This window comes from Scyliorhinus canicula, chromosome 8, assembly GCF_902713615.1.
Source record: "Scyliorhinus canicula chromosome 8, sScyCan1.1, whole genome shotgun sequence".
NCBI lineage: Eukaryota > Metazoa > Chordata > Chondrichthyes > Carcharhiniformes > Scyliorhinidae > Scyliorhinus > Scyliorhinus canicula.
In genome coordinates this window covers 167261058-167273427 of record NC_052153.1, presented here as the reverse complement: position 1 = coordinate 167273427, position 12370 = coordinate 167261058, and the positions used below count along the sequence as shown (strand labels likewise).

Sequence of the window (12370 nt, the reverse complement as noted above, 5' to 3'; positions counted from 1 at the left end):
ACTGGCCCGGAGTCTGAGCGGAGGGCCCCGATCGCGGGCCAGGCCACTGTGGGGGCACCCCCCGGGGTTCGATCGCCCCCCGCACCCCCCAGGACCCCGGGGCCCGCTCGCGCCTCTGATCCCGAGGTGGTTCAAACCTCGGCGGTGGGAGAGGCCTCCCATCCGGGCCGGAGAATCACCGCAGGGGCCTCGCCGATCGGAGTGGCGAGATTCCCGCCACCGCCACTTCCCGGGTGGCGGAGAATCTCTGCCACGGCGGGGGCGGGATTTTCGGAGGCCCCAGGCGATTCTCCGACCCTGCTGGGGGTCGGAGAATTTCGGCCATTATTTGAAATAATTGTGGAAATTTGATCCTGGAAATTGGAGTTTATTTAAACCCTTTCAGACAACGGAAATATGAAGGGAGAGATGTAAAACCACAAAGCAAAACCTTGATGGAAGCAGCAGGGGCAAAACATAAGTTTTTCAAAATAAATATTTTTATTCTCCTTTTTCACATTTTCACCCAAATTTGCACCCACCGTCAATAAACAATAATCAGTAACGAATGCAATGTCAATCCCTATATCAATAACTACGATCCCATCCTCCCACCAAATCCTCAAACATTAGCCCACATGTGAACATTCCCGTACCAGCCTCCCCGGACAGGCGCCGGAATGTGGCAACTAGGGGCTTTTCACAGTAACTTCATTGAAGCCTACTCGTGACAATAAGTGATTTTCATTTTCATTTCATTTTCAACATAAACAAATGACGAATCAGGAATCTCCCATAGTCACCATTAACACATACAGCCACCACCCCCCCACCCACCCCCCCACCCAGGGTCAGACAAGCAGCCAGTGGGGGTTTTCTCAGAAAGACAAAGAAAGCCAGCAGGGGGAACACTTCACTCGCCCATCCCCCTCCTTCAGAATGAAAAAATTATTTGTAAAAATAATGCATTATGAAAACCACCTAGAGAGAAGTTATGCAAGTTCATGGTATCTACTGATTGTAAGCTGTGAATGACTCATTTATTGAGTTGAAGATGGGGGCAGGAAAAGGGACCGTTTTGAACAGCTCGAGAATTGAAAACTCAAGCTTCATAGAAATTGCTGAGGGTAAAAAAGGAAAACGTTTATCTTTACAGATGTAGGTGTAACCTTAGTTTTACGATCCAATGGTGAAGGCTTAAGAAAAAAATGGAATTAAAAAACATTCTGGTTTTTGTTACGATCCCAGTTGATGTTACAACTGGATACAAGTTCCCAGAATGGAACCCTGGCTCAAAAGACTGGGCTGGATTCTCCATCGGTGTGATCCTCCGTTTCACCGTGCCCGCTCACTCATGCCCGCGGATTTCCTGACGGCGTGTGGGTGCCACAATGGAAACCCGCTTAGCCGGCTGGTGGAACGGAGGATCCCGCTGCTGGGGGGGGGGGGGGGGGGGGGCGGCGGGGGGAGCGCCACACCAGAAAACGGGTGCGGATGGACAGAGAATCCCGCCCAGGAACGTTTATTATTATTTACAATCTGGCGGAGGATGGACGAATGAATGTCCCCCCCTACTGAGGAAACCCCTGCTTACAGGCCTAGATCTCCATTACATGCCACCATGTGATTTGCCAAGTGTCCCACTACCAGTGTGGGCAATTGTCTAGCCCCCACACATGGGGTCAGCCAGGCAGACAGTGGATCCTCCAGAACCCCACCAAAAATAATCCATCAGATACTTCTGAATTCATTTTGTGATTTACCAGCAGTGGTCCCTTCAAGGACTGCTGTTGAGTACACTCAGCAGAAATGACCATATTGAGTGAGCAGCGCAGTTGCTTTCTGCCCTTGAATCCTGCTTTTCATAGTGTAAGGAGTTCCCTCTTGCTTCAGGTAAGTACGGTAGCATGGTGGTTAGCATAAATGCTTCACAGTTCCAGGGTCCCAGGTTCGATTCCCGGCTGGGTCACTGTCTGTGCGGAGTCTGCACGTCCTCCCCGTGTGTGCGTGGGTTTCCTCCGGGTGCTCCGGTTTCCTCCCATAGTCCAAAGATGTGCGGGTTAGGTGGATTGGCTATGCTAAATTGCCCTTAGTGTCCTAAAAAATAAGGTTAATGGGGGGAGGTTGTTGGGTTACTGGTATAGGGTGGATACGTTGACTTGAGTAGGGTGATCATTGCTCGGCACAACATCGAGGGCCGAAGGGCCTGTTCTGTGCTGTACTGTTCTATGTTCTATGTACCTGGGCCACCCTTATGGAGTCTCCAAGAAAAATGAAGGCAAGCGGGCGGACGGGCACGAGCAGTGAGCCCTGACACTTGGCTGACCAAATCCAATTTGCCCCTCAAGTTTCTTAAGGTCAACCAAAGCATTGCTCAGGTCTTGGGAAATAGAAAAGCCTTACCTGCTGACCAATCTCCAGGAATGGTCATTGAACAGCCTGCCGTGCACTCAGTCTGTCCGTATCCCTCATAAAACTGTAAATAAAAATGACCAAAACACAAGTGCATTACTTTAAAAATGTAATATACTGACCCCGCCCAAAACATCCCTCAGCAGTTGGCAGCTAAGGTGAAAATAAACAGAATTCTGAAGTGACACATGTTCCACTTCATGTGTCTGAATAGTTGCAGCAACAGTCCCAGTTGGCGTTTTGTCAACTGACCCACATAACACAGGGATGGATTTTTACAGGACACCTGAGGTCCGTCCCCACCCCGATGAGCTGCCATCCAGGCAAATGGCCAGTGCCTTCACAGTCCCAGCATTGTCATCAGGAGCAGTAATAACAAGCATCCAGAATGAAAGGAAAGGATGGGGGTATTGTTGGGGCCAAGCCAGCAGGCCATGGAGGGAAGGGAACAGTGGTGAGGGGGTTGGACACTTCACATGGGCCTTTGTCACTGTTGGTCAGATCCCAGCAGAAGTGCAATGAGCACTTTAAACAGACATAGATCGGCCCACAGACCGACTGGAAGAAGGAGAAAACGACATTGAACTGGTTTCAGGAAGAGGGAGACATAGAAATGGGCTTCAGGAAGAGGGGAGGTGTGGGGCCCAGCATTTCCCGAGGAGCTGCTGAGCAGCAGCAGGTGAGTGGTGAGTGGCAGCAGTCTGTGAGGAAACAATCAGTAAATGTGTAAGTGAAACTTGGGCGCTTCAGAGTGAGCAAACAAGGCAAGGTTGGCTTCCACTGGGCAATAAATGCAGAACAAGTGGGTGGGGAACAGAGGATTCTCAGTGAAAGAACCAAGGAGGAAGTGAGAAGAAGAATCTTAAGCAGAAGTCTTTTAGATCACAAGATGCTTCACAAATGACTATGGAGATAGAATCCAAAGCAACGTTTAATAGGGAAAGGAATAATTATTTGAAAAGGATGAATATAAAAGGATCTGGAAAGAATGTGGTCACAGAAGCAAACACCAGTTCTAGAGGCCTCTCCTGAGTTCCAATTTCTATTAAAAAAAACCTCATTTTTATTGGCTTAAGTGGCTTACAAATGTTAAACTGAATTTAGGCTGATTTATAAGAAGTGTGCCAAACACCAATCTCCCAGTTTGGTGCAGGTCAGTCTGCACAGGTCGGTCTTGACATTATGGAGTCCAAGTACAGATTGGTTCTGTGTGAAAGAGGCGCTGAACGGGGAACCTCGGTCAGAATCAGATCTCAAGGAGATAAGGCAACGATGACGCCTGATAACAGCATTATCAGTAGTGGTGGCATGGTAGCACAGTGCTTAGCACTGTTGCTTCACAGCTCCAGGGTCCCAGGTTCCATTCCTGGCTTGGGTCACTGTCTGTGCGGAGTCTGCGGAGTTCTCCCCGTGTCTGCGTGGGTTTCCTCCGGGTGCTCCGGTTTCCTCCCACAGTCCAAAGATGTGCAGGTTAGGTGGATTGGCCATGCTAAATTGCCCATAGTGTCCAAAAAAAAAAGGTCAGGTGGGGTTACTGGGTTACGGGGATAGGGTGGAGGTGTGGGCTTAAGCAGGGTGCTCTTTCCAAGGGCCGGTGCAGACTCGATGGGCCAAATGGCCTCCTTCTGCAAATTCTACCAAAGAAATCTCGGGAGTCTGACTGTGCATGTGCAGGAGTCTGGCTGGAGTCAGTGTGAATACAGCAGGTTAAAGAATTTCAGAGTAAGCCACGCCTTACACATAAATGATTAGTGAGTTGGTTATGAAGAGAATCTGAGAATTACCAGTGTTACTCTTACTGCTGGAATCAAAGTTCCTCCATCTTTGGTTTCCCAAGACTCAGGGGGCGGGATTCTGTAATCCTGAGGCTAAGTGTTGACGCCGTCGGAAACACTGTTGCGTTTCCCGACGGCGTCAACACGGCTTCAGGATCAGCAATTCTGGTCCCTACAGGGGGCCAGCACAGCACTGGAGTGATCCATGCTGAGAGAATCCTGCCCATGTTTCCCCAGAGAATCTCTTGGCCACAGGAAAAGGAAACTGTTTGTGCGCATGTCAGAGATGTATTGATGGACTTGCCCAATTGACCCATTCTTTGTTTCACTGTCAAACACCATTCCCAGCGTGTTTTCTTTTCTAAAAGTAGCCTTCTGCTTAAATCTGGGCCCAGCAGATACAGGCCTGAAAATCTGAGCTTCGAACATCTAAAATGTACTCACTTCAGTGGGAAGCAGCCTCAGAATGGACATTGATGACAGTCAGTGACAGGTAAAGTTGGTGTTGCCATGAAGCGGACCTCAGGTTATGAACGTTGGTGTCAAGGGATTGCACGGAGAGGATTTAAAAAGGAAACACAGAGACAACCTTGAAGCACATCCCACATGCACAGTTGCAGGAGAAGAAAGCATGTGAGGAAATGCGAGTCCTGTAAATCCCCAGGGGTTTCACCCAGTTTCTGCCTTGTGGGAAATAAACCCAGAATTACAGGCAGAGTGGGAGATACTCCCTGAAGAATCCCAGGTCCTGCGATGCCTGCATTGGCACAGATGGCGTTAGAACCAAATGGGGGCAAGTCAGCCGTGGAGGAGAATGGTTAACAATTCATTAAGAAGAAGGAAATGTCAAGAATGGGAAACCCATGGTTATTGTCACAAGATTTTAACCGCGGCTTTTGGCCAGGGTATTGTGGGCTGCAGGGAGTCGAAAGGAGAAATGAGATTGATTTGGGGAAAGAAAGCAGAGGGCGGGTGAGGGAGAAGGAACCAACTACCCGACCAGATGACTACTCCCTCACAATACTGACTGATGCTAATCAACAACCCAACTTATGACTGTGTTTGAAAAGAAATCGGAAACAGATCCAGGAATCCAGAAAAGCTAATTTCCCACACGAATCTGGTGTACGAAACACAAATCAGTAAAATTTAAACATGAATATAAAAAGTGCAGCTTACCTGACAACCTACAGCTGCTCTGATAAAGGTCAGCACAGTGTCAGACACAGGAGCAGCTCCAGTTACCATTAACCTCACCTTGCCACCAAGACTCTCCTGTAGACAGAAAGCGGATTGGAATGTTGAAAAAAGCTGATGATCAAGGACTGACTGAACTTGAATATTTCTTTAAGGTCCATTAAAAGTAGAGGAACAGCACTTCTGTTGTTGAATTATACATGAAACACCATGGGGCAAATTCCCTTGAACAACCATCTGTATGAATTTCAATGCCTGTGTGAAGGCCGGTACGTAGGTCATATATGTTGCAATGACTGCCTTCTTGAATCAAACAGCATGGTCCTTCGGTTGCTTGCAACAGTCAGAGTACAGACTATACTCAACCAGCCAGTGCTGGCAAAACCCAAGCGGTGATCCTGCGAGTGAGCACACACTTGCTGAATAATCCTGAGTGCGCGAATACACGAACAACCAATTTAAGATAATTAGTCAAGATATCATAATGAGACTCATTTACATTTACCAGAAGCAATGTACATTCATACCAGTTCTCTGCAAAAAAGAATATGTTCAAACCTTGCACCTTTTCTGAATTACCCAGGAGTTTGGGGAGTTGCTTTTTCGCATGACAACACCTCAACCGGAATTGACTTGCTAATCATTCAGTACCCTTTTCTCCTGCAGTACAAATTGCTGTGGCTGTTTGAAGTTTGACATTCTTCCATTTGTCTTGATGAGTGCAAGATGAATTGCTTCAGTAACACCTCTCTCTTTTCTGCAATATTCAAATTCCCTTTCCGGTGCATTGCCAGAGCACAGCCCGAAATGAAAAGGAGGCAAACATTTATCAAATTGATCTCCACCCTTTTAATAATAACTTTTATTGTCACAAGTAGCCTTACATTAACACTGCAAAGGCGTCACCACATTCCGGCACCTGTTCGGGTACACTGAGCGAGAATTCAGGACTTGTGGGGGGGAGACCGGAGCACCCGGAGGAAACCCACGCAGACACGGGGAGAACGTGCAGACTCCGCACAGAGAGTGACCCAAGCCAGGAGTTGAACCTGGGACATGGGAGCCATGAAACAACAGTACTAACCACTGTGGTACCGTGTCACCCACAGAGTCATGCATTTCCAAGATATTCCTGGTTATGGGTGGAACATTTAATTTAATTGTTAAATAACACACAGGCCTGAGATTTTTGCCCGTTGGTCGTGCACACTCAGCGGGCCCAGAATGTGTTCCCAGCTGCAGTCGCCCCGGAGTGTAATTCTCACTCGCTGGCCAAGTAATGGGCTGTGAAAGGCTTAGCGTTGCCGGGAATGTGGGGGTGGGTGGAAAGAGGGCAGGCGCAAAGAAAAGGGAGCATGCGGGATGGTGTTTCTAATGACTTCCCTCAGGGGACAGTCGCAGAGGAGCTGTCTCAGGCAACTGTTGACCAGTGAAACATAAATACTGTGTTAATACTACAGCACGAGTGTCTGGACAGCACAAACATAAACAGACCTCAGTCCCCAGACGCATTGCTCATTTTATTTGATCCCGGACCTTTCAGCCCAACCTGGATCCAGGTTGCAGCTTAAGTGTAAAGTGCAAGGCAGACGGTCAATGCAAAATCCTGGTCAATTGGTGTTTAATTGGTTTAGCCTGGAGCGAAAGTCCGAGTGGTGGAGAATGAATCCCTCCTGTTTAGATACTATGAGCTGAAAAACACTGGACTGGTGATCTAAACTGTTATTTTGAATGCCTGGCCAAAACAACTCAATGTGCAAGTTTCATAAATCACCGGTATCGGATGGTGCTGCTTCAGGGCATATTTAAGAAAGTTGTTCGTACTAGCCCTTGGGCACATCGTGTACATCAATACGGCTTCTAGATTGTCAGTGGAATGCTTCCAACACGTGCTCCCGCTGACCGTTTTGCGCAATGTCGGTGGGACGCACGCCGATTTTACACACTTCCGGGTCGAGCTTGTGCCCAAACCTTACACATAGAAGTCTAGACACCGAAGAATAGAATGTCCTTTGGCTCAATCGCCTTGGTCTTAAGCTTGGCAGAGGCCCAACTGGCGGTATGAAAGTGAGCCTTGCAGATTGTGCCTAGTCCCTTCACACTGTAGAGTTTAAAAAGTGACAGCAATTTCCAGTAGGATTTAGACTTCTTGTGAGCCAATGGGCTATATAGAGTCAAGAGGTCATGTAGCTGCTGCTTGGGCAGCTGATAAAAGAGCCTGAAGCTGATAAGCCATCTACAGAAGCCAAAGGCACGATTCTCCGCAACCACGATGGGTGGGAGAATAGCGGGAGGTTCGCTCCCGCACCTCCCGCTATTCTCCCACCCCCCCAAAATGGCGTATCCGGTTTTGGGACACGCCGCTCGGAGAAACGCGGGCCAGATGGGCTGAGTGGCCTGCCGTTCCCGACCTGTTCACGACGGCGGCAACCACACCTGGTCGCTGCCGTCGTGAACATGGATCGAGCACCACGACTGTGCTCGGGAGGGGACGGGCCCGCGATCGGTGCCCACCGATCGTCGGGCCGGCGTCTCAAGGGGACGCACTCTTTCCCCGCCGCCGCCCCGCAAGACGTGGCTGAGGGGAAAGATAGCAACCGCGCATGCGCGGATTTGAGCTGTCCAACCCGCGCATGTGCGGCTGACATCATTAGGCTCCGCTGCGGCGTCATTCTTGGCGCGCCGGGCCTTAAAGCCAGGGACAAGGCCCGGCCGCCGAGTTTCCCGGTACGGCCCTCCTATCCCCCCAGGGAGGGGAGAATAGGGGGCCGGGAGAGGCTTCCGACGCCGTCGTGAACCTCTCCGGGTTTCACGACGGCGTCGGGCCTTGCAGAGAATTCCGCCCCAAATTTCTTCACCTGATTTTGAGCATTCCTCTCTTGGAGGCAAATCCGGCAAGAATGAGCTAAACCTGGAAATTCATCTAGTTTGGTTTTAGCAGGGCTGCAGTGACTGGTTTACACTGGAGCAAGAGTCGAGTGGAAGAGAATCAGCTCCTCCCATCTGGGTACTATGAGCTAAACAGTGTGGGCACTGTTAATTTAAACTGTGATTTTGAATTCCTGCCCTAGATAATTCACTGATTTTTGGTATCAGGCATTGCCACTTCAGCGCATATGTAAGAAAATTGTTGGTATTACCACTCAGCGGACCATACAATGTGAATTATGAAGCCCTAACTATCCCGACCCACGTCCTTGACATATCTGTATTTGGCCTAAGCTATAATAAATTCCACAATACAATAATCACTGAATGCTTCCCATCTCGTGTGCAGAATATCTAACATCCATCTGCTTCATATTTATACAGTTTCCTTATGCTGTCAGAGAGTTCACTAATATGGCTCTCTTAGCCTTAGAATCCATAGAATCCCTATAGTGCCATTAAGCCCATTGATTCAGCACCAACCCCGGCATTAATCATGGCCAATCCACCTAACCTGCACATCTTTGTACTGTGCGAGGAAACCGGAGGAAACCCACACAGACACGGGGAGAATGTGCAAACTCCACACAGACAGTGACCCGGGGCCAGGATTGAACCCGTGTCCTCGGCCCCGTGAGGCAGCAGTGCTAACCACTGCACCACAATGCCACCCGTTTAACATGTGTAAGTGAAGTAGATGGAGAAATCTGTGCTGGAGACCAATCCAGTAGGATATGTTTGGCGCTGAGAAAAAAGTGCCATATTGATGTACACGATGTGCCCAAGGGCTAGTACTAACAACTTTCTTAAATATGCCCTGAAGCAGCACCATCCGATACCCATGATTCATGAAACTTGTTCATGGGGGCATTCAAAATCACAGATCAACAGTCCAGTGCTTTTCCGCTCATAGTATCGAAACAGGAGGGGCTGATTCTCTACCACTCAGACCTTCGCTCCAGGCCAAATCCAGACCACAGCCCAACTCAAGCTAAACACGTTGAGCTTTCAGGCTAAGCTAACTTTTTTAAAAAATATTTTTATTCTCCTTTTTCACAATTTTTCTCCCGAATTTACACACAACAACAATCAATAACCAACAACAAATATCTCAAACCCCATAACAGTAACAATAATCCTCCCACCATGCCCAGACATCCGCCCGCATGTTAACATAAACAAATGACAAAAAAAAAGGAATCAGGGATTACCCATAGCCATCTTTAACATACATAGACCCCCCTCCCCACCCACCCATCCCCCCCAACTAATGTTCGATGTTATCCAGTTCTTGAAAGTGCCCATGACTTGTAGAACTCCTCCGAGCTTCCCCTCAGTTCGAACTTAACCTTCTCAAGGGTCAAGTATTCCAACAGGTCCCCCCGCCACGCCAGGGCACAGGGTGGAGAGGCCGTTCTCCGTCCCAGCAGGATCCGCCTTCGGGCGATCAACGAGGCGAAGGCTATGATATCTGCCTCCGCACCCGTTTCCAACCCTGGCTGATCCGACACCCCGAATATGGCCTCCCGGGGGCCCGAGTCCAGTTTCACATGCACCACCTTGGAAATTACCCTAAACACCTTAAAATACTTTTCATCTTTCAGAAAGGCCCCACACTGTACACCAAACAATCATTCCAGATTGATGTTTAGGTTCAGTCAGCCAAACAATAAAGGAGACCAAACTGACCCAATAAGGCAGAAAGAAAAAGGGTGCCCTAAGGACCCCTATAAATAGCACAAGGATGTTGCAGAGTTTGGGGCATGTATTACATTGCTAAATTAGAAAACATGAAATAAAGTAGCAGCAGGAGTAGGCCAGGTGCACGCCCGGTACCCCTCACCCCCAAAAAAATCCCCCAGGGCCTGCTCTGCAATTAATTAAGATTACAACAGATCTTTAACCTCAGCATCAGTTTCCCACTCATATCTCTTGAGTCCTTCAGTGTTTAAAAATCTATCAACCTCAGTTTTGAATGTATTCAGTAACTGAGCATACACACACCACTGGGGTGGAGAATTCCAAAGATTCACAACAAGACGACTTTCCTCTGGCCTTAACTGGTTGAAATCTCATTGTCAAGACAATGATTCCTCGTTCTGGACTGCCTACCCAGGGGAAACAACCTCTCATCAGTTAATCCCGTCAAAGTCCGTGCCCATTCCACACAATCTCTCCTCAAGATGTAGAACAACACACTCCTCACAGAAATCTGTCAAATTGTCTGACGATGGTTAGAATCTATAGCACTCTGAACTTTGGATCTAATACTGATACTAACCACTAGCCATCGGGTTCAGGCTTTTTGAGTAAACACAAGGGATCCGTGATCCACATGCACAAATCTTTCAGTTCAACTACAGTTGAAATGTTTAGAATGTTCAAGACAAGGTAAACCTGTCTCAAGAGAGACTTTGTACAGCACAGCAGGGACTTTCAAATCCTTCCCTTCGTCTACTGACTAAAACCTTTTTGTTAAATAAACGAGGAAGAAATTCTTAATTGTTATGCTGCCCTCAAAAATACTTACATTCTTTTAATACTGGTATCACAAAAATAAGTAATAACCAGGTTATTTGGGTAGCTTCATTGAAGCATCAATTAACTGTAATTTTAAAAAGGCCATGTCTGCAATAAAACCTCTTTCTCGCGTACATTTTCTTTACACATTGTAAAAGAGGCAATAGAATAGAACTACCACATCATTGTTAAACAGTCGTCACTAGACAAAGCCTTTCACATTTCTCTAGCTATCACTTGCAAGCGTGGCACACACCTGGATTTTGTGGAAGACCAGCTTGTCCCATATGCTGTTGCGTCGCATTATCCCTTTTCGAAGTTCTGCTGTTTTTCTCCAAGTAGCTAATGCCAATATCTGCCGCTTTAGAAAACTGTTGGCCTGGCTATGGACCTACAAATCAAACTCATGTTAAATTACCAAAAGAAACAAACACTAAAGTTATGATGAAATATTAAATGGCAATCGACTGGGAAGATTTACTGAATCCAATTTTCTTCCCATTCCCAAATTAGACAATTGCATCCAATCAAAAGCAAGTCAAAGAACGAGGTGTTTGTCATGTGGATCCATGACTCAAAACCTGTGCGTTATATTTGTGTTAGAGAAACGTACATTTGGTAACACAATTGGTCACTTACGAACGTATGAATTAGGAGCATAAGTAGGCCACTCAGCCCTTTGATCTTTTTTCATAGTTTGGGATATCCCTAATCACCACAAATCATTCTGTCTAATTCCATGCTCTTGCTCAGTCCCAAACCCATTCATGTCCTTCTTTCTCGAGCAATTCTCTATTTGCTTCATTAACAAATTCCTGGAATCAGTTAACTGTTTTGACAACCAGTGGCAATATTCAGTTCCTATAATTCCTCATCGTATCTAATCATAATCTCGTATTCTCTAATTCTAGGTCGGAGACATTCCCTTTTCTCAAGTCTCTCTTCACAACAGTGAACCTCAATCACTAGATGATGTGCCAACATGTTTAAATGATTTGGCAAAGGTAAAAATTAACCGTTAGTGGCTGTATATCACTTTGATATCTAGAATTTACAATGGTGGCCACTGGATTTTTCCACAAGCTCCTTTCTTTTTAAAAAGCCCCACTCAATACTATATTCCTCTTCTGGACCCAGGAACAACAGCACATTTAAACAAAACATAACGCGAGTTTCAGAAGGATTCGGAAGCATTAAAAGACAGGCAGAGAAAGACACAGATAAGGATGAAAATGAACGAACAAGATAGAGATTATTGGATGATTTAATAGAAGTGTTTAAAATGATGATGGAATGGGACTGGGTAGGTAGAAATACAAATTTAGAACAAGGGTACATACCAAGATTAAATACTTAGGAAATTTAGGATACAGAGCAAGAAAAACTCATTACTAATGTAGAGTTGATAGATGTAGAATGCATGGTCAGAGTTAGTGATTACAGAAGAGACAATGTCAACATTTAAGAATAGATTAGATAGGTGAGTTAAGCAAAAGGCTGGTGGTGGTGAGGGGGCAGGGGAAGAGGGAGGCACATGAAACGGTTACATGGGATTAGGA

The 12370-nt window shown here is 46.9% G+C and overlaps 1 protein-coding gene across 6 annotated transcripts in view; it reads right to left on the bottom strand.

Annotated features, from left to right (window-relative positions):
* The window catches only part of acsl1a (acyl-CoA synthetase long chain family member 1a), a 295407-nt gene that overhangs the window by 32320 nt on the left and 250717 nt on the right, over positions 1-12370 (bottom strand). For all 6 annotated transcript variants that reach the window (XM_038805668.1, XM_038805664.1, XM_038805667.1 and 3 more), the window contains exons 13-15: positions 11068-11202; positions 5346-5441; positions 2383-2455 (exon numbers count right to left, since the gene is read on the bottom strand). In XM_038805668.1, the coding sequence (XP_038661596.1) occupies positions 2383-2455; positions 5346-5441; positions 11068-11202 (304 nt within the window). The remainder of the gene's footprint in view (positions 1-2382; positions 2456-5345; positions 5442-11067; positions 11203-12370) is intronic.